General features: G+C 40.6%; 1 protein-coding gene across 2 annotated transcripts in view; it reads right to left on the bottom strand.

The window, feature by feature from the left end:
* The window catches only part of rsf1a (remodeling and spacing factor 1a), a 21,011-nt gene extending 2,476 nt beyond the window's left edge, over positions 1–18,535 (bottom strand). The window contains exons 1-16 of one of the 2 annotated variants that reach the window (XM_062060665.1): positions 18,285–18,535; positions 17,587–17,776; positions 14,446–14,537; positions 14,258–14,350; positions 13,925–14,130; positions 13,751–13,854; positions 12,564–12,650; positions 11,429–12,470; positions 11,182–11,347; positions 10,921–11,118; positions 10,735–10,839; positions 10,545–10,624; positions 10,319–10,367; positions 6,487–6,596; positions 6,350–6,411; positions 8–182 (exon numbers count right to left, since the gene is read on the bottom strand). In XM_062060665.1, coding sequence (XP_061916649.1) covers positions 8–182; positions 6,350–6,411; positions 6,487–6,596; positions 10,319–10,367; positions 10,545–10,624; positions 10,735–10,839; positions 10,921–11,118; positions 11,182–11,347; positions 11,429–12,470; positions 12,564–12,650; positions 13,751–13,854; positions 13,925–14,130; positions 14,258–14,350; positions 14,446–14,537; positions 17,587–17,776; positions 18,285–18,365 — 2,840 coding nt within the window. In that variant the 5' untranslated portion in view covers positions 18,366–18,535. Of the gene's footprint in view, positions 1–7; positions 183–6,349; positions 6,412–6,486; positions 6,597–10,318; positions 10,368–10,544; positions 10,625–10,734; positions 10,840–10,920; positions 11,119–11,181; positions 11,348–11,428; positions 12,471–12,563; positions 12,651–13,750; positions 13,855–13,924; positions 14,131–14,257; positions 14,351–14,445; positions 14,538–17,150; positions 17,295–17,586; positions 17,777–18,284 lie in introns of those variants that run through there. The other variant, XM_062060666.1, reaches the window with a different exon arrangement.
* Between the last annotated feature and the right edge of the window lie 3 nt (positions 18,536–18,538).

Below are 18,538 nucleotides of genomic sequence, written 5' to 3'. Positions count from 1 at the left end.
AAGTCACCTGTTGCTGAGCGTGAACTCGTCCTCGCTTTCCGCCGCCGTGCTGTCACTCTCCAGGTCGTTCAGACGCCGCTTCTTCCTGGTCCTGGCAGAGAGCGTCTGGGCTGTGATTGGCCCACGGCGACTCAACCTTCCGTCCTGGGACAGGAGGGCCGTGACGTTTCTGCCTCCCCCTGCTGTTACATCAACGCCATTGCAGGTTATTTCAGCAAGGAAGTCTTTGTTTAATCAAACAAGTATCTCCTTTGTCTTTAATATCTTTACTTATTTGACACTTATCATGAACTATATTTATTATTACTTATTTACGCTTACTACATTTATTTTTCTCTCTTTAAAAAAAAAAAGTTTTTAGTGGTTTTTAACAGACGTACAATTGACAATAGTATAATAATAGATATGCGGAAAAAGATGGATGGAAACACAAATACATCAACTGCTGCACCCCTTCCCCCCACAAGTAAAATAAAAAAAGACACACACACACACACACACACACACACACACACACACATATATATATATATATATATAAATATATATATATATATATATATATATATATATATATATATATATATATGTATGTATTAGGGGTGTAGGAAAAAAATCGATTCGAATCGCGATTCTCACGTTGTGCGATTCAGAATCGATTCTCATTTTTAAAAAAATCGATTTTTTTAATTTATTTTTTTAACTTAAATGTTTTTTTTTAATTAATCAATCCAACAAAACAATACACAGCAATACCATAACAATGCAATCCAATTCGAAAACCAAACCCGACCCAGCAACACTCAGAACTGCAATAAACAGAGCAATTGAGAGGAGACACAAACACGACACAGAACAAACCAAAAGTAGTGAAACAAAAATTAATATCATCAACAACAGTATCAATATTAGTTACAATTTCATCATAGCAGTGATTAAAAATCCCTCATTGACATTATCATTAGACATTTATAAAAATAAAAGAACAATAGTGTCACAGTGGCTTACACTTGCATCGCATCTCATAAGCTTGACAACACACTGTGTCCAATATTTTCACAAAGATAAAATAAGTCATATTTTTGGTTCATTTAATAGTTAAAACAAATTTACATTATTGCAATAAGTTGATAAAACATTGTCCTTTACAATTATAAAATCTTTTTACAAAAATCTACTACTCTGCTTGCATGTCAGCAGACTGGGGTAGATCCTGCTGAAATCCTATGTATTGAATGAATAGAGAATCCTTTTGAATTGGGAAAATATCGTTTTTTAATCGAAAATCGTGTTGAATTGAAAAAAAAAATCGATTTTGAATCGAATCGTGACCCCAAGAAGCGATATTGAATCGAATCGTGGGACATCCAAAGATTCACAGCCTTAATATATATATATATATATATATATATATATATATATATACCGTATTTCCTTGAATTGGCGCCGGGAATATAGTATTCGCCTGCCTAGAATTACAGCCGGGTCAAATTCGTTTCGCAAAATAATTAGCGCATGCTTGGCACTTCCGCCGGGTCAAATATGAGTCATTAAATGACTCCCGCCTCCTGGTGGTAGAGGGCGCTAGTGATCCTTCTTGTGACTACCAGTACTGCAGGAGACAGGTACTGCAGAAGAAGACAACAAGCAGCAAGCATGCAGCAATTGTTTGCTTGCACTTTTACCATGGAGGATTACATATCTAAAATAAAACCGTTTTCTAAACTGGACTTTCAATCGAAGCAGGAGGTAATAATTAAAGGAATATCTCCAGAGACTTTTAAAATTGAAGAAAGATGAGAAAGACTGCCTTCGATCAGAAGCAGCTGCACATGGACCCATTTACAAGTAAAGGTAAGATCATAATAACGTTTTTTTTTATTAAATGTGCTTTTCATGATAAGGTATGCGCCGGAGTGAGAAGAGGTTTTAAAATAATTAGAGCATGCTTGCTCATTCCGCATGGTTTTGGTAACCGCAGGAGTGAGAAGAGGTTTTAAATTAATTAGCGCCCCTGCGGCTATTCAAGGAAATACGGTATATATATATATATATATATATATATATATATATATATATATATATATATATATATATATATATATATATATATATATATATATATATATATATATATACTTATTTTTTGTGATAGAGTGATTGGAGCACATACTTGTTTGTCACAAAAAATATTCATGAAGTTTGGTTCTTTTATGAATTTATTATGGGTCTTCTGAAAATGTGAGCAAATCTGCTGGGTCAAAAGTATACATACAGCAATGTTAATATTTGGTTACACGTCCCTTGGCAAGTTTCACTGCAATAAGGCACTTTTGGTAGCCATCCACAAGCTTCTGCTTGAATTTTTGACCACTCCTCTTGACAAAATTGGTGCAGTTCAGCTAAATGTGTTGGTTTTCTGACATGGACTTGTTTCTTCAGCATTGTCCACATGTTTAAGTCAGGACTTTGGGAAGGCCATTCTAAAACCTTAATTGTAGCCTGATTTAGCCATTCCTTTACCACTTTTGACGTGTGTTTGGGGTCATTGTCCTGTTGGAACACCCAACTGCGCCCAAGACCCAACCTCTGGGCTGATGATTTTAGGTTGTCCTGAAGAATTTGGAGGTAATCCTCCTTTTACATTGTCCCATTTACTCTGTAAAGCACTAGTTCCATTGGCAGCAAAACAGGCCCAGAGCATAATACTACCACCACCATGCTTGACGGTAGGGCTGGTGTTCCTAGGATTAAAGGCCTCACCTTTTCTCCTCCAAACATATTGCTGGGTATTGTGGCCAAACAGCTCAATTTTTGTTTCATCTGACCACAAAACTTTCCTCCAGAAGGTCTTATCTTTGTCCATGTCAATGGCGTTTTAAAATCGTGTTTTTATCATCTTCGTCTTTTAGCAAAGGTAAAACCATTTTTATCTTTTAACCTTTTTGAACAAGTCGTGCATGCTTTTATTTCAAGTCGCCTAGACTACTGCAATGCACTTTATGCTGGCATTAGCCAAAAAACTCTCTCCCGGTTGCAGTTAGTCCAGAACGCGGCAGCACGACTTTTAACAGGGGCCAGGAAACGTGAGCATATAACCCCAATTCTTCGGAGTTTGCACTGGCTCCCTGTTCATTTTAGAATTGATTTTAAATCCTTGCTGTTTGTTTTTAAAGCTTTACATGGACTGGCACCTCAGTATATCTCGGACCTCATCCAAATTTACACTCCTGCGCGCGCTCTGAGGTCCGAGAGCCAGCTCCAGCTCGTGGTGCCCAGGACGAGACTTAAAACCAGGGGAGACAGGGCCTTCTCTGTGGTCGGCCCTAAACTCTGGAACACTCTGCCCCTCCATGTTCAAACTGCTCCCACAGTGGAGTGTTTTAAGTCTCGTCTAAAGACCCACTTTTATTCTTTGGCTTTTAACACTACGTGAGTTGTGTGGTCTTCTGTCCTCTGTTGTCTTGTGTGGTTAGGGTTAGGGTTATAAATTTTGATGTCTATTTTACTGTTTTAATTGGTTTCACCCTTTAAAATCGTTTTTAATCATATTTATTTTTTATATTGTCTCTGTATTGGTTTTCTATTCATTTATTCTTTGTTTTTATTCAGTCATTGGTGTAGCATAATATTGTTTTTAATATTGTTTTTAATATAGTTTTTAATATTGTTTTTAACATGGCTGTGCAGCACTTTGGAAACATTCTTGTTGTGTAAATGTGCTATATAAATAAAGTGGATTGGATTGATTGGATTGGATCCATGTGATGTCAATGACCCCAAACACATGTCAAAAGTGGTAAATCAGGCTAGAATTAAGGTTTTAGAATGGCCTTCCCAAAGTCCTGACTTAAACGTGCGGACAATGCTGAAGAAACAAGTCCATGTCAGGAAACCAAGACATTTAGCTGAACTGCACAAATTTTGTCAAGAGGAGTGGTCAAAAATTCAAGCAGAAGCTTGTGGATGGCTACCAAAAGCGCCTTATTGCAGTGAAACTTGCCAAGGGACGTGTAACCAAATATTAACATTGCTGTATGTATACTTTTGACCCAGCAGATTTGGTCACATTTTCAGTAGACCCATAATAAATTCATAAAAGAACCAAACTTCATGAATGTTTTTTGTGACCAACAAGTATGTGCTCCAATCACTCTATCACAAAAAAATAAGAGTTGAAGAAATTATTGGAAACTCAAGACAGCCATGACATTATGTTCTTTACACGTGTATGTAAACTTTTGACCACGACTGTATATATACTCATACATATATACATATATATATACTTATACATATATATATATATATACACACATAAATACATATATGCACATACATATATATACACACACACACACACACATAAACACACACACATACATATGTAATACACACATACATATGTAATACACACACATATACACACACATACATATATACATATCAAATAATAATTATACTAATAAAAGGACAAAAAAACCAGTAATATTAATCCTTCCATTTTCTACCGTTTGTCCCTCTCGGGGTGCACTCAGGCTGAGGCAGGGCCAAATTTAGTTTTACAAATCAGCCTATCCCCAGGTGCATGTCTATGGAGGTGGGATAAATAGATAAAATAAACAAAAGAAAGAACCACAGAATGAATGGCTTTAGAGAGATATAACAACCAACAAGCGCACAAAAAAAGCTCATAAACCATCCACATCCCAGTTGTTTCAATCAGGGTTAATTTGGAGATCCGTTACTTCTACTTATCTCTGAAAGGCACCCCAAAGTTCTTGAAACTCTGCAGAACAACCGTACTTTGTAAACCTAATCTTTTCCAGTTTGAGAAAATACAGAACATCTTTAATCCAGCGGGTGTGGCAAGGAGGCGCTGTTATCTTCCAATTAAACACAATGAGTCTTCTACCCAACAAAGTACTTTTAGTTTTTCTCTTTGTTGTAACATTTTCATTACTTTTATTTGTATAACGTATTTTTCGGACCATAGGGCGCAACCAATTATAAGGCGCACTGCAGATAAGCGGGTGTATTCAGGTCTATTTTCCATACAAAAGGTGCATTAAAGGGGTGATACTATGATTTTTTTTCTACATTTAAAATACTTCCTTGTGGTCTACATAACATGTAATGGTGGTTCTTTGGTCAAAATGTTGCATAGATTATGTTTTACAGACCTTCTTCAAGTTGCTTTCTGACCGTCTCTGTAGAATGCACCATTTTATTTAAGAGTCTCCAATTTGACTGTGTCTTGTCCCCGTCATCTTTGTTGTAGTTTTTAGCGCTTCCATATGGAGTCTACTGACAAATATAAGTTTGAACTACATTAAAAATGGCAACAGCGGAGGATGCATGTGCATGTACGAGCCCGTCTGCCCCACAACAAGAGAATAGAGAAAAAGAAGGAGCTCATTGACTACGGCGCGAGCTACAATAGCGGACACGCGCAAATTCAGATCCCAAATACACATCAGCAGGTACCAACAGGTAAGAAAAGAGGGTTTTGCATAATATTGCGAATCAAAACGCCAGATAATGTCTCCTAATAGTTGCCATTTTGCCGTCCTTATACACACTCCATAATAATACCTGTATGTTGAAGCACAGTACGTCTGACTACTGTGGCCGTAATGCCCCTACAATCCATCAAGCGGTGCGGCATCATAGCTTACCAAAGTCGTACTAAAACATTTTGACAGATTTTTGAGCGCCGAGTGTAATGTTCTATATTCTCTATGAAACATCTAAGTTTTGATCTTGCTTGCTAGCGTCATCTTGCAGTCCACACGTATCTCTTATGTGTGACTGCTATCTACCGGTCACACTTATCATTATACCATGTAGCAAATAAAATTGCTTCTGCTTCGAGGTCGGCAAGCACAACAATAATTAATTTGTACATTAGGCGCACGGGTTATAAGGCGCACTGTCCATTTTTGAGAAAATTAGAGGATTTTAAGTGCGCCTTATAGTACGGTACTCTTTCTATTTGCTCATTCTTATTTAATTTTTTAACACCTTTTTCAAATTTTCTTCCCTTAATTACTGCATAAGCGATTGATTAATTGCTGCACATTCTCTATTTTTTCTTATTTATATAGAAAAACACTCAAACAGCAAGTAAAAAAACTTTAAATGACAAAGTACAGCATTACGGGAACATGTAAAACATATGGTAGGATTGAATGATCAGTAATCAAAATGGACAAAAAGGGGGAATAAGATATTAAATAAATATGCTTCTTCCAACTACTTATCGTACGTACGGTTGATGTGAAACTTTAACTTTGATAGGCATGTCTGAAACAAATACATGATATGAAGCTTCACTATGTCCACTCACTTTTACCGTCCCCTGTGTCCTCCTCTATAGCCTCATCAATGGCGTCATCAAAGTCGTCAAATCTAAAGCATAGATGTCATTTTGTTAAACACGTCAGAGCAGGTCACATGGTAACCTAACAAGCAAGCCACACCCACCTGTAGCTGATGTGCTTCCTGGTTCTGGTTGATCTCCTCCCCAGATTTTTACTCTTCTTGGTATCTTTCTTCTTTGTGGACTTTTCCTCTTCCTCCTCTTCCTCCTGCCCCTGTACGAACAAGAGAGTCGTGTTTTAAAGTTTCCGTGTTGCGTCTCAGTTGGCGCACTTCCACACTTTCACTTGGCGTTTTGAGTACGTCAGTGCGTTCACGTTGAGAGAAGTACGGCAAAATGCAGTGTACTCTCACTCCCTGGGTGAGTGCTCAGTGATGGATTGATTGATTGATTGATTGATTGAGACTTTTATTAGTAGGTTGCACAGTGAAGTACATATTCCGTACAATTGACCACTAAATGGTAACACCCGAATAAGTTTTTCAACTTGTTTAAGTCGGGGTCCACTTAAATTGATTCATGATACAGATATATACTATCATATATACTATCATCATAATACAGTCATCACACAAGATAATCACATTGAATTATTTACATTATTTACAATCAGGAGTGTGGAGGGGGGGTGGGGTGGGGATATGGACATCAAGTAGTGGACATAGAGAGAGAGAGAGAGAGAGAGAGAGAGAGAGAGAGAGAGAGATCAGAAGGCATAAGAAAAAGAATCTGCATTTGATTGTTTACATTTGATTATTAGCTATCCGGGGAGGGTGTTAGTTTAGGGTTGTAGCTGCCTGGAGGTGAACTTTTATAGCGGTTTTGAAGGAGGATAGAGATGCCCTTTCTTTTATACCTGTTGGGAGCGCATTCCACATTGATGTGGCATAGAAAGAGAATGAGTTAAGACCTTTGTTAGTTCGGAATCTGGGTTTAACGTGGTTAGTGGAGCACCCCCTGGTGTTGTGGTTATGGCGGTCATTTACGTTAAGGAAGTAGTTTGACATGTACTTCGGTATCAGGGAGGTGTAGCGGATTTTATAGACTAGGCTCAGTGCAAGTTGTTTAACTCTGTCCTCCACCTTGAGCCAGCCCACTTTAGAGAAGTGGGTAGGAGTGAGGTGGGATCTGGGGTGGAGGTCTAGAAGTAACCTGACTAGCTTGTTCTGGGATGTTTGGAGTTTAGATTTGAGGGTTTTGGAGGTGCTAGGGTACCAGGAGGTGCATGCGTAATCGAAAAAGGGTTGAACGAGAGTTCCCGCCAGAATCCTCAAGGTGCTTTTGTTGACCAGAGAGGAAATTCTGTAGAGAAATCTCGTTCGTTGGTTAACCTTTTTGATTACCTTGGTTGCCATTTTATCACAGGAAAGGTTAGCCTCTAGAATGGAACCTAGGTAGGTGACCTCATCTTTCCTGGTGATGACACTGTCACCTACTTTTATGGTGAAGTGATTGACTCTCTTAAGTTTGATGTGGGATACTCACCACCCTTAATAGTCACTACCTTGGCTGTGGGAGAAGTACTACTACTAACGCTGCCCGCAATCTAACCTTGTGTTTCTACAAGTATAGATTGGGTAAGGACGTTTCGTAAGGGGGAAATACTTTTAACGTCTTTCGTTTACATGTTAGCATTTAAGCTAGCGCCAGTCAGTCTGTCCGTATCAACGTGCAGTTATCAATGACGGTTCTTTGATCATTTTTAATTTAATACGGTAATATGGACCGTCTGGAGGTTGTCTTTACTACCGCTTAGCACTGCGCTCTTAAATGCACGCTGAGAAACTACGGACACTACGGAAATGAAGCGAGATAAATCATGTGAAAGGAAGCGTTTGGCTGCGTTTACTCTGAGGCAAAATCTCCTGGAGCAAGGTTCGTGGAGTTGCATTCCGCCATGTTTTGTCGAGCAAAACGGCGCTGTTGCGCATGCGGCGACTTCGTTTCCAGGAAGTAAGCATTGATGCCTAAAATGCTTTAATAAATGATGTTTTTTTTCAATAATCAAAAATTTAAACAGTATTACTAACCGCGGTTTATCCTTATACCGTTACATCCCTAATATACATATGTACACATATACATACTGTGTATATGTTATATATATACTGTATACATAATATACAAACCCCAAAACCAGTGAAGATGGCATGTTGTGTATATGGTAAATAAAAACAGAATACAATGATTTGCAAATCCTTTTCAACCTATATTCAACTGAATAGACTGCAAAGACAAGATATGTAACATTCAAAATGGAAAACTTTATTTTTTGCAAAAATTAGCTCATTTGGAATTTGATGCCTGCAACATGTTTAAAAAAAGCTGGCACAAGTGGCAAAAAAGACTGAGAAAGTTTAGGAATGCTCATCAAACACTTATTTGGAACATCCCACAGGTGAACAGGCTAATTGGGAACAGGTGGGTGCCATGATTGGGTATAAAAGCAGCTTCCATGAAATGCTCAGTCATTCACAAACAAGGATGGGGCGAGGGTCACCACTTTGTGAACAAATGCGTGAGCAAATTGTCCAACAGTTTAAGAACAACATTTCTCAATGAGCTATTGCAAGGAATTTAAGGATTTCACTATCTAAAGTCAGTAATATCATCAAAAGGTTCAGAGAATCTGGAGAAATCACTGCACGTAATATTGAATGCCCGTGACCTTGGATCCCTCAGGCGGTACTGCATCAAAAAAACAACATCAGTGTGTAAAGGATATCACCACATGGGCTCAGGAACACTTCAGAAAACCACTGTCAGTAACTATAGTTATTTGCTACATCTGCAAGTGCAAGTTAAAACTCTACTATGCAAAGCTTTTGGGCTCTGTACCGAGGATGTCGTTGTGGCTTGTGCAGCCCTTTGAGACACTTGTGATTTAGGGCTATATAAATAAACATTGATTGATTGATTGAAAGCAAAAGCAATTTATCAACATCTCCCAGAAACGCCCAAGCTCATCTAAGATGGACTGATGCAAAGTGGAAAAGTGTTCTGTGGTCTGACGAGTCCACATTTCAAATTGTTTTTGGAAACTATGGACGTTGTGTCCTCCGGAACAAAGAAGAAAAGAACCATCCGGATTGTTATAGGCGCAAAGTTGAAAAGCCAGCATCTGTGATGGTATGGGGGTGTATTAGTGCCCAAGGCATGGGTAACTTAGACATCTGTGAAGGCGCCATTAATGCTTAAAGGTACATACAGGTTTTGGAGCAACATATGTTGCCATCTAAGCAACGTTACCATGGACGCCCCTGCTTATTTCAGCAAGACAATGCCAAGCCACGTGTTACATCAACGTGGCTTCATAGTAAAAGAGTGCGGGTACTAGACTGGCCTGCCTGTAGTCCAGACCTGTCTCCCATTGAAAATGTGTGGCGCATTATGAAGCCTAAAATACCACAACAGAGACTCCAGGACTGTTGAACAACTTAAGCTGTACATCAAGCAAGAATGGGAAATAATTCCACCTGAAAAGCTTAAAAAATGTGTCTCCTTCAGTTCCCAAATGTTTACTGAGTGTTGTTAAAAGGAAAGGCCAAGTAACATAGTGGTAAAAATGCCCCTGTGCCAACTTTTTTGCAATGTGTCGCTGCCATTAAATTCGAAGTTAATGATTATTTGCAAAAAAAAATTTAGTTTCTCAGTTCAAACATTAAATATCTTGTCTTTGCAGTCTATTCAATTGAATATAAGTTGAAAAGGATTTGCAAATAATTGTTTTCTGTTTTTATTTACCATTTACACAACGTGCCAACTTCTCTGGTTTTGGGTTTTATAATATAAATATATATATGTATAGATTAGTGTCTATTGTGATACATGTGCCTTCTCGTAGGTACGGCCCTTATGTATTCAAAATGTGAAAGTGTGCCAATTGAAACACAGCTCCAGTATTTAAGTCCTCTATCTTGGTGTTGCTCTACTCACAGGAATGATGTTCTCCACACTGATTCCGACGTACACCAGCCTCTCCCTCCTGACACATAAGCAGACACAAGGGTCAAAGGTTAACTCATCACAAGGGGTTCATCATCTTAGCCCGCGCGTGACTGACTTCTACTAACGAGGCTCCATGCAGACATGTTTCTGTACAGCTAGCATGTTGCGCGGCTTCACCGTGTCATTGGTGAGGTGAAAGAAAGTGTGCGTTTACCTCCGCTCGGCTCGCTCCCGCTTCTTCAGAACGCTGTCAAGGTTCAGCAGCTGCTCCTCCAGCCTCTCACACAGAAGCTTCTGCAAACACACAATAACAACTTGGTGAGAAGTGTGCCAATTGTCCCTTATAATGCTAATCACATTTCTTTTTAAATGAAATCTAATCACTACATACGGTCGGGGCTTACATGTTGGCAGGGAGGACAGAACCACTCGCCATCAGGGATGAGCATGAGTGGCGGGCGCAGGCAGGCGGTGTGATATCCACTGTCACATGAGTCGCACAGCAGGATCTAAAAAGGACACACACGACATGAGTGTGTCTGACCACCATGACGATGATGATGTCACGGAGATATACGGGGACCACTCGCCAGTTCCGGGTGGTTGGGAAGGCCGCAGTGAGAGCAGGCGTCCTCCTTGGGAAGCTCCTCTGATTGACAGGACTCCTCCGAGTGGCTACCTTGGTCGCTGGCCTCCTCCTCTTTGTCCACAACCTCCTCCGCCTCGTTCGGCTTGCGTCTTTTGGTGCGGATGTTGGTCCATCGAGGGCGTCCGTGTCTCCGTTTGCCCTGAAATGCATCATGGTTAGTCACAGAGAGTCACTCTTTGTGGAAAGAAAATGTACTTCTTACCCTTCGCTTCCTGGTTTGGACAACAGCTTGAGCTTTTTTGTCTTTTGCGGTCGCCAAACTCTGCTCCTCCTCGTCTTCTGCGTCCTCTTCTTCCTCACCCTCCTCTTCTTCTTTTGTGGCTGGCTTCCGTTTCTTTTTCTGACCGTCAGTGGCCTTGGAGCTGGGCCTGCAGGTGGACAAGGGAGAGCATCTTTCAGAGGAACAACAACTTCCGTGTGTGGCCGTTAGATCAACGTGGGACACAAACCTGCCAATCCTCGCAGACCTCCTGAGCGACCTCCCGCCCTCTGAGACCTCCTTCTGTACCTCTTTTGCCCGCAGCTTGTTTCTGCGATGAGGAGGGATCTTAATCTTCAACCTGATTCCTTCTTTCTGGAGCTCCGAGGAGGCTTCCTCGAGTGGGCGCGGCTTGTGCTCAGACCCTTGTCCAGTGTCCTTCTCACTAGCCTGAGCCACCAGGCCACCATTTAAACCCTCCTTCTCCCCTCGGGGTTCTTTGACAGACGGGGCGCAGCCTAAGTCTTTCTCTGGGCCGTCTTTGCGTCCTTCCTCTTCGACAAGAAGTCCTCGTGATCCCGCGCCAGTGTCCTCCTCACTTTCTTTGTCCTCCTCTTTTGATGCCGTCTCCATGGCGACAGGGGCATTTCTCACCAGCACGGACTGCCGGCTCACCTCCCGGTCTTCCTCCACAGCTTTGCAGCCGTTCTCGTCTTCTGGTCCACCGCAGGGTGTTTTAACACGCTCAGGTGGGCCGCGGATTACCCCGACATGACCTATGACCCCGACTTGGCCTATGATGCCCAAAGCCCCGTTTTGTCCCTCTTTGTTGGGCGACAGGACTGAGGACCTCCCGTTGGTCAGCTCTGGTTTCAAGACAGACTCTGCGTGTTGCTGCGACGCTGCGGAGGCACTTGGGGGCGCTAATGAGACGTCCTTGCTGTGGATGACGGAGGGGTTGCACACGATGATACTGCTGCTGCTCTTGTTGTTGAGGTGGTTGCCGTGGTAGCTTTCCGCCAGCTTCAGCTCCCTCTTCTTCAGTGGTATCTTAGCCTGCTGGTTGCTCCTGACGACCGCCCGCTCGGCCTCCTCCTCCTTGTTCACTTCCTGTTTTGATGCCGCCGTGCCCGTCGCCATGACGACAGAGACGGCGCTTTTGCGGGCATCGACGTCCCTGCTCTCTGGCTTGATGAGGGAGGTGATGGTGCTCACGTGGTTATCAAAAAGAGGAGGTTTGTCATCGGCTTGCTCTTCTTTCACTTCCTGTTTGATGGTCTCCTGATTTTCCACTAAAATAAAGAGAAAGCCTTTTTTTTAACAATTCCAATCAAGTTTTCTCTCTTTAAAAAGGTAGCATTGATAATAAAATATATTTGTTTTACCTTGTTGTAGGGTTTTTTCTTCATTCTCAACCTTCATGCCATCAGCAACGTCCTCTGTGGATTTGTCGAGTTTGCTGACCTCGTCAACTTTGGCAGCACACAAGCAAGATTTTGTTAAGTGTTTTTGTCCCGTCTTGTCTCGCTGTTATTAGTTCTATTACATCATAATAGAATCAGTAGCAGTCTTTGCATAACACATCTCTAAAGTTGAAGACCATTTCTGGTACTCTGCATTTGTGTAAATACATGACCCCAGACACTACATGAGAAAATATTGTACTTACTACTAGGGCTGCAGCTATCGATTATTTTAGTAATCAAGTAATCTTTTGATTAGTTTGTTTGATTAATCCGGATAAAACCCACTTTATAGCCTCAATGTGTATTTCAGGTAAAATAGTTGAATTTAACAAAGATTTTTGTACCTGCCATAACCTTCATTACTTTGTGTTTACCTTTTTTGACCGTCTGTCACCTTTTTTTACTTTTTATATACAGGTATATATTTTCTTACCTTCTATTTAACCGATTTTACGTTTTGTTTACCATATTTGACTTTGTTTTATCTTCTTTTACCTTTAATTTGCCTTCTATTTAACATATTTGACCTGTTATTTAACTTATTTTACCTAACGTCACTTTCTATTTAGCTTCTTTGACAGTCTTTTGCCATGTTTTATCTTCTTTTACCGTCTATATTCCTTCTTTTACCTTTTATTTACCTTCAATTGAACTTATCTGACCTTTTATTTACCTTCAATTTAACTTTTTACGGCCTAATACTGCAGAGGACAAATTTCACCACACCTAGTGTGTGTGTGACAATCATTGGTACTTTAACTTTAACTTTAACTTAATCAACCTATTTTACGTTTTATATTCCTTCTTTTGCCTTTATTTACTTTCTATTTACCTTTTATATAGTACTTTTACCTTTTATTTATATTATTTTACCTTCTACAATCCTTCTTTTACATTTTATTTACATATTTTACATTTAATCCACTTCTATTACCTTTTACCTTCCATTCAACTTGTTTTACCTTCTTTTATGCGGTCCGGATTTTATAGATTTTTATTAGTTACACTCATTGAACGTTTAATCGAAGCAACAGAATGTAAATCAAAGCTTTTTTCTAATCTAATTAATCGTTGCAGCCCTACTTGTGATAGATGTTTCCACCTACCTGCTTCTCTCTGAGCAGGGCTGCTGCTCCCAGATCCCTCCTGGTTCTGGTTTGGAACTTGGCCCTTCAGGAGGTCCAGAGCATCAGCCAGGTCATTGCGGGTCCTAAGGAGACAGTTCGGGGGACAGACGGTTCCTGAGCTGAAGGGCACATCAAATGTCCTGCAAGTCCCACCTGACGATGCACCTCCAGGTGGACCCGTCCTGGTCGTCCTGCTCCTCCGTGTACAACCTGATGTTCTGGTCCTGGTCCAGCTGAAGCCAGTACATCAGGCCCTGTCGGTCCCGCCCGATTGGCTGCAGACGCATCTTCTCCGGCTCCTCCTCGTTGATGGCCATCTTAAACTTGAGGTTGTCATCAAACTGACACTCACACAGATACTGCCAGGAACGTGGACAAAGAATGAAATGAAGAATAATTTTCATAGATGCCTACACATTGTCTATGTCAGTTATTTGGCTAATCAAGCGGTGACAATATTTCATTGTGTAAGCAGGAATTTCGTACTTTGAGGATGCCGGACTTGCACTCCATGGACATATCCTGGTAACCGTTCTGTTCCAGCTCCCACGCCCAGGCACTGTTCAGTTCCTGGCACATCTACAACCAAGCAAAATTGAGTCAACATGGAAAAACCTTGTTGTCGCCTTGTTCTCAAACGGAGAAAAATAAACGTTAGTGAGGATCCGACTTGCCTTGGTCAGGTATTTTTCCCAGCGGTCAGTTGTAACACTCTTCCCAAGCTTTCGGAGCAGCTTCACGTGGAGTTCTACGAGAGGTTTGGGAACTGAACACACACATTACAAACAAGGTCACTGCAAATGCTTTTATGGTTGATATTGTTCTTGTCCTTGTCTTGAGAACGTTGGCCATCTAAATGCATGACTTGTACAGTTGAGGTGAGTTGAGTTTATTTTTCAAACATGCATCCATACAACATGATACATCACAATTTCCAGTTTCTCTATTCAACATGTTCGAAAAGGAGTAGGAAGAAGCAGAGCTTATTTAATCCTACCTCTGTTCCTTTACATAACAGTTGCTAAAACTTTTGTTCACTTCCTGTTCTCAATGTATTCACAATATACTCCATAAGTAATAACAATAACAATAAATAAATAATAATTGGTGAAGTAAGTTGTATTTCATATGGTGAGATGAGTAAGATTATCTTGAAAATGAATGGATGGGTTAGATACATTCAGAATGTTTATCATAGTTCTTCTTTGTACTTTATAAACACTTTAAGTTTGAAGAATTTCTTGAAGTGGATCATATTAGTACATTGTTTGATTCCATAATTTAATTCCACATACTGATATACTGAAAGTCTTAAGTGTTGTACATGCGTACAAATGTTTTAAATTACAGTGACACAATTCAGAGTAAAACAACTTGCACTGAGCCTAGTCTATAAAATCCGCTACACCTCCCTGATACCGAAGTACATGTCAAACTACTTCCTTAACGTAAATGATTGCCATAACCACAACACCAGGGGGAGCTCCACTAACCACGTTAAGCCCAGATTCCGACCTAACAAAGGTCTTAACTCATTCTCCTTCTATGCCACATCAATATGGAATGCACTCCCCACATGTGTAAAAGAAAGTGCATCTCTATCTTCCTTCAAAACCGCACTAAAACAACACCTCCAGGCAACTTCAACCCTTGACTAACACCCTCCCCCCTCCACATCCCACATCCCCGGATTGTAAATAACCAAATGTAAATAATCAAATGTATTTCTAATGTATATACTTGTTCTTATGCTATCTGAACTCACTATGTTCTCTGCTCTCTGTTCATATCCTACCAAGTCAGACCTACACTGTTTCATTGCCCATTTCTCTGATGATGCAATTGTTGATGACTGAAGTGCTGTTATCAACCAAGCCCTCCTAATCCCACCCCCCAGATTGTAAATAATGTAAATAATTCAACGTATCTACTCTGATGATTAACTTGTGTGATGACTGTATTATGATTAGGGCTGCAACAACTAATCGATTAAAATCGATTATAAAAATAGTTGGTGATTAATTTAGTCATCGATTCGTTGGATCTATGCTATGCGCAGAAGCAATTTTTTAAAAATGGTATTAAACATTTTTTTTAATTTTTTTAATAAACCTTTATTTATAAACTGCAACATGTACAAACAGCTGAGAAACAATAATCAAAATAAGTATGGTGCCAGTATGCTGTTTTTTTCCCAATAAAATACTGGAAAGGATAGAAATGTAGTTTGTCTCTTTTATCCGATCATTAATCGAAGTAATAATCGACAGATCAATTGATTGATTGAAACTTTTATTAGTAGATTGCACAGTGAAGTACATATTCCGTACAATTGACCACTAAATGGTAACACCCGAATAAGTTTTTCAACTTGTTTAAGTCGGGGTCCACTTAAATTGATTCATGATACAGATATATACTATTTTCATAATACAGTCATCACACAAGATAATTATCAGAGTATATACATTGAATTATTTACATTATTTACAATCCGGGGTGTGGGATATGGAGGCCTGGGGGGAGGGGGGTAGAGGGGTTAAATTTGGTTGGTATCAACACCTCAGTCATCAACAATTGCATCATCAGAGAAATTATCAAATTAATCGTTAATCACAGCCCTAATTATGTTGATAGTATATATTTGTACCATGAATTGATTTACGTGGACCCCGACTTAAACAAGTTGAAAAACTTATTGGGGTGTTACCATTTAGTGGTCAATTGTACGGAATATGTACTATACTGTGCAATCTACTAATAAAAGTTTCAATCAATCAATCAGCTTACAAAAACAAAGGCTTTTTGAGAAAACACATCTGAAGAGAACACTTTAATCAATTAATGATTTTAAAATATTGAATTGCTTGCACTATTTCTGTTGTTAATGTCCCTCTACCGCACAAACACAAACCAACTGTCGTAAATAGTGTCGTAATCTGTTCCGTCGTCACACCACATTTACCACTGAAAACTAATCAATTTACACCCGTGTAGTTAATCATGCGCGGAAGGCTTTCAAGTGAACGCTTAAGTATCTTCAGTTGTTATCGAATCTCAAACTAGGGTGCTTTAAGAGCAGATAGCAGCTAAAAACGCAGCTTGTATTTACTCTCAGCATCTCGCTAACTGGAGCTAAAAGGCCCTACTGCGCAGGCGCACATATGACAGCCACATACTAACATCCGCTGTTTTTTTTAGCGGTTACTTTCGCTTAGCGGCGACATTTTTTGGACTTGCGACGTGACGTTGACGTTAAATAAAGTTCAATGGAGTTGCTGGTGTTTCAATAGCAGTCCTGTTAGCAGGGAAAATGGGGGCGGGGGGGAGAGAAGTCCACCTTGACAAGACTGAGCGAACAGGCTTGCATCATGGCTACCTTCACGCTCACGTTAGTGTTCGCCCTCACAACATCAACTCCAACTCCAAACATGACTCTCCTTGCTCCTCCTAAATGTCGTGTAACACATTGCTCCTTCACAGGACACCATTTTCCATTAACTTTAGCCCATTAGCTTTTTTTCTCTCCACCCCCCCCACCACCACCACAGCGAATGGTGCTAGCTTTGTGTTAGCTCGCGAACTCGCGGAGAATGTTAGTTTGTCTCTCAAATGGCGGCAAAACATTTGTCACGTGATGAAAGCAGATCGCTGGTGATGTTCATCAGGGCTACCACACACATCTTCATCAGCCTCACCATCACCGCGGTGATAGTGCTGATGGTTCCCCCTCCCTCCTCCTCCTCCTCCAGGGCTCCCGAGTGTCGCAGCTTTTCCGCCACTTTCTTTTGCTCCGCCACTAACCGGCCTCTCACCTGTCGTCTTGTCGCGCAGGTAGCCCTCCATCTGCGGGAAAGTCATCTCGGGCAGGTCGAGGGCCGCTCCGTAGCGCTCCAGAAACGAGCAGACCTCCGCGAAGCTCGGGCACAGCGCCGGCTCGGAGCTTCTCACCACCGCCGGAGCAGCCATCTTTCCAGGCGGAGAAGCGGGAGGGGAGGGCCGCTGCTGGGATGCGAGTGAAAGGAATGAATGGGTAGTTTGAAGCAGCGCTGTTGTCAAGGGGGGCGCCGAGAGCTGGCATATTATTTCCGGGTATGCATTTCAGCGTAAAACACTAAAACAAAACATTTTTACAGGGACGTGAAAATAAGGCTACGAGAATACCACTATTACGTCAATAACGTACATAATGTATACTGGACAAGCACACATATGTTCATAAATACCACGTTACGTTTCTGTGGGGTATGTCTACATTATTTCCAAATCCACTCTCAGTATTTCCGGTTCGTGGTGACGACTTGATGAGACTCAACTTGAATTTATTGCGATGGAACAACAGCAGCAGAACAACATGGTTTTGGTTTCATTGGACAAACTTACATCCCAAAACGTTAAAAAAAAAAAGGCTGCACAGGCGAGGCTTTACAAAACAAAAATGTGCTACTTTGTATTTTTTTGCAAGGAAGCGTCTAATATTATTGGATGCAAATGTAAGCGTTATAAATCTTACTTGTTTTTGCGTTGATCTGGCTGGCATAAATGGCGCCCTCTGTACTGTAGCGCCCCTACTGGGCTGCCTCACCATACGCATATTTTATTTATAATAAAAAAATTCATCATGACTTCGATGTTCATCATACGTGCACTAAATAAATCAAACTACCATCGTGGCAAAAAAATAAAGCATCAACGTGTGCCGTGAAGGCAGCATTGTGAGAAATCCGAGCCGAACATGTGGTCCTTGGAGGCATCGCCGTAAAGAAT

Source organism: Entelurus aequoreus, linkage group LG10 (genome assembly GCF_033978785.1).
Source record: "Entelurus aequoreus isolate RoL-2023_Sb linkage group LG10, RoL_Eaeq_v1.1, whole genome shotgun sequence".
NCBI classification, from domain to species: domain Eukaryota; kingdom Metazoa; phylum Chordata; class Actinopteri; order Syngnathiformes; family Syngnathidae; genus Entelurus; species Entelurus aequoreus.
The sequence above is the reverse complement of the archived record's forward strand: the minus strand, read 5'-3'. Positions and strand labels throughout refer to the sequence as shown.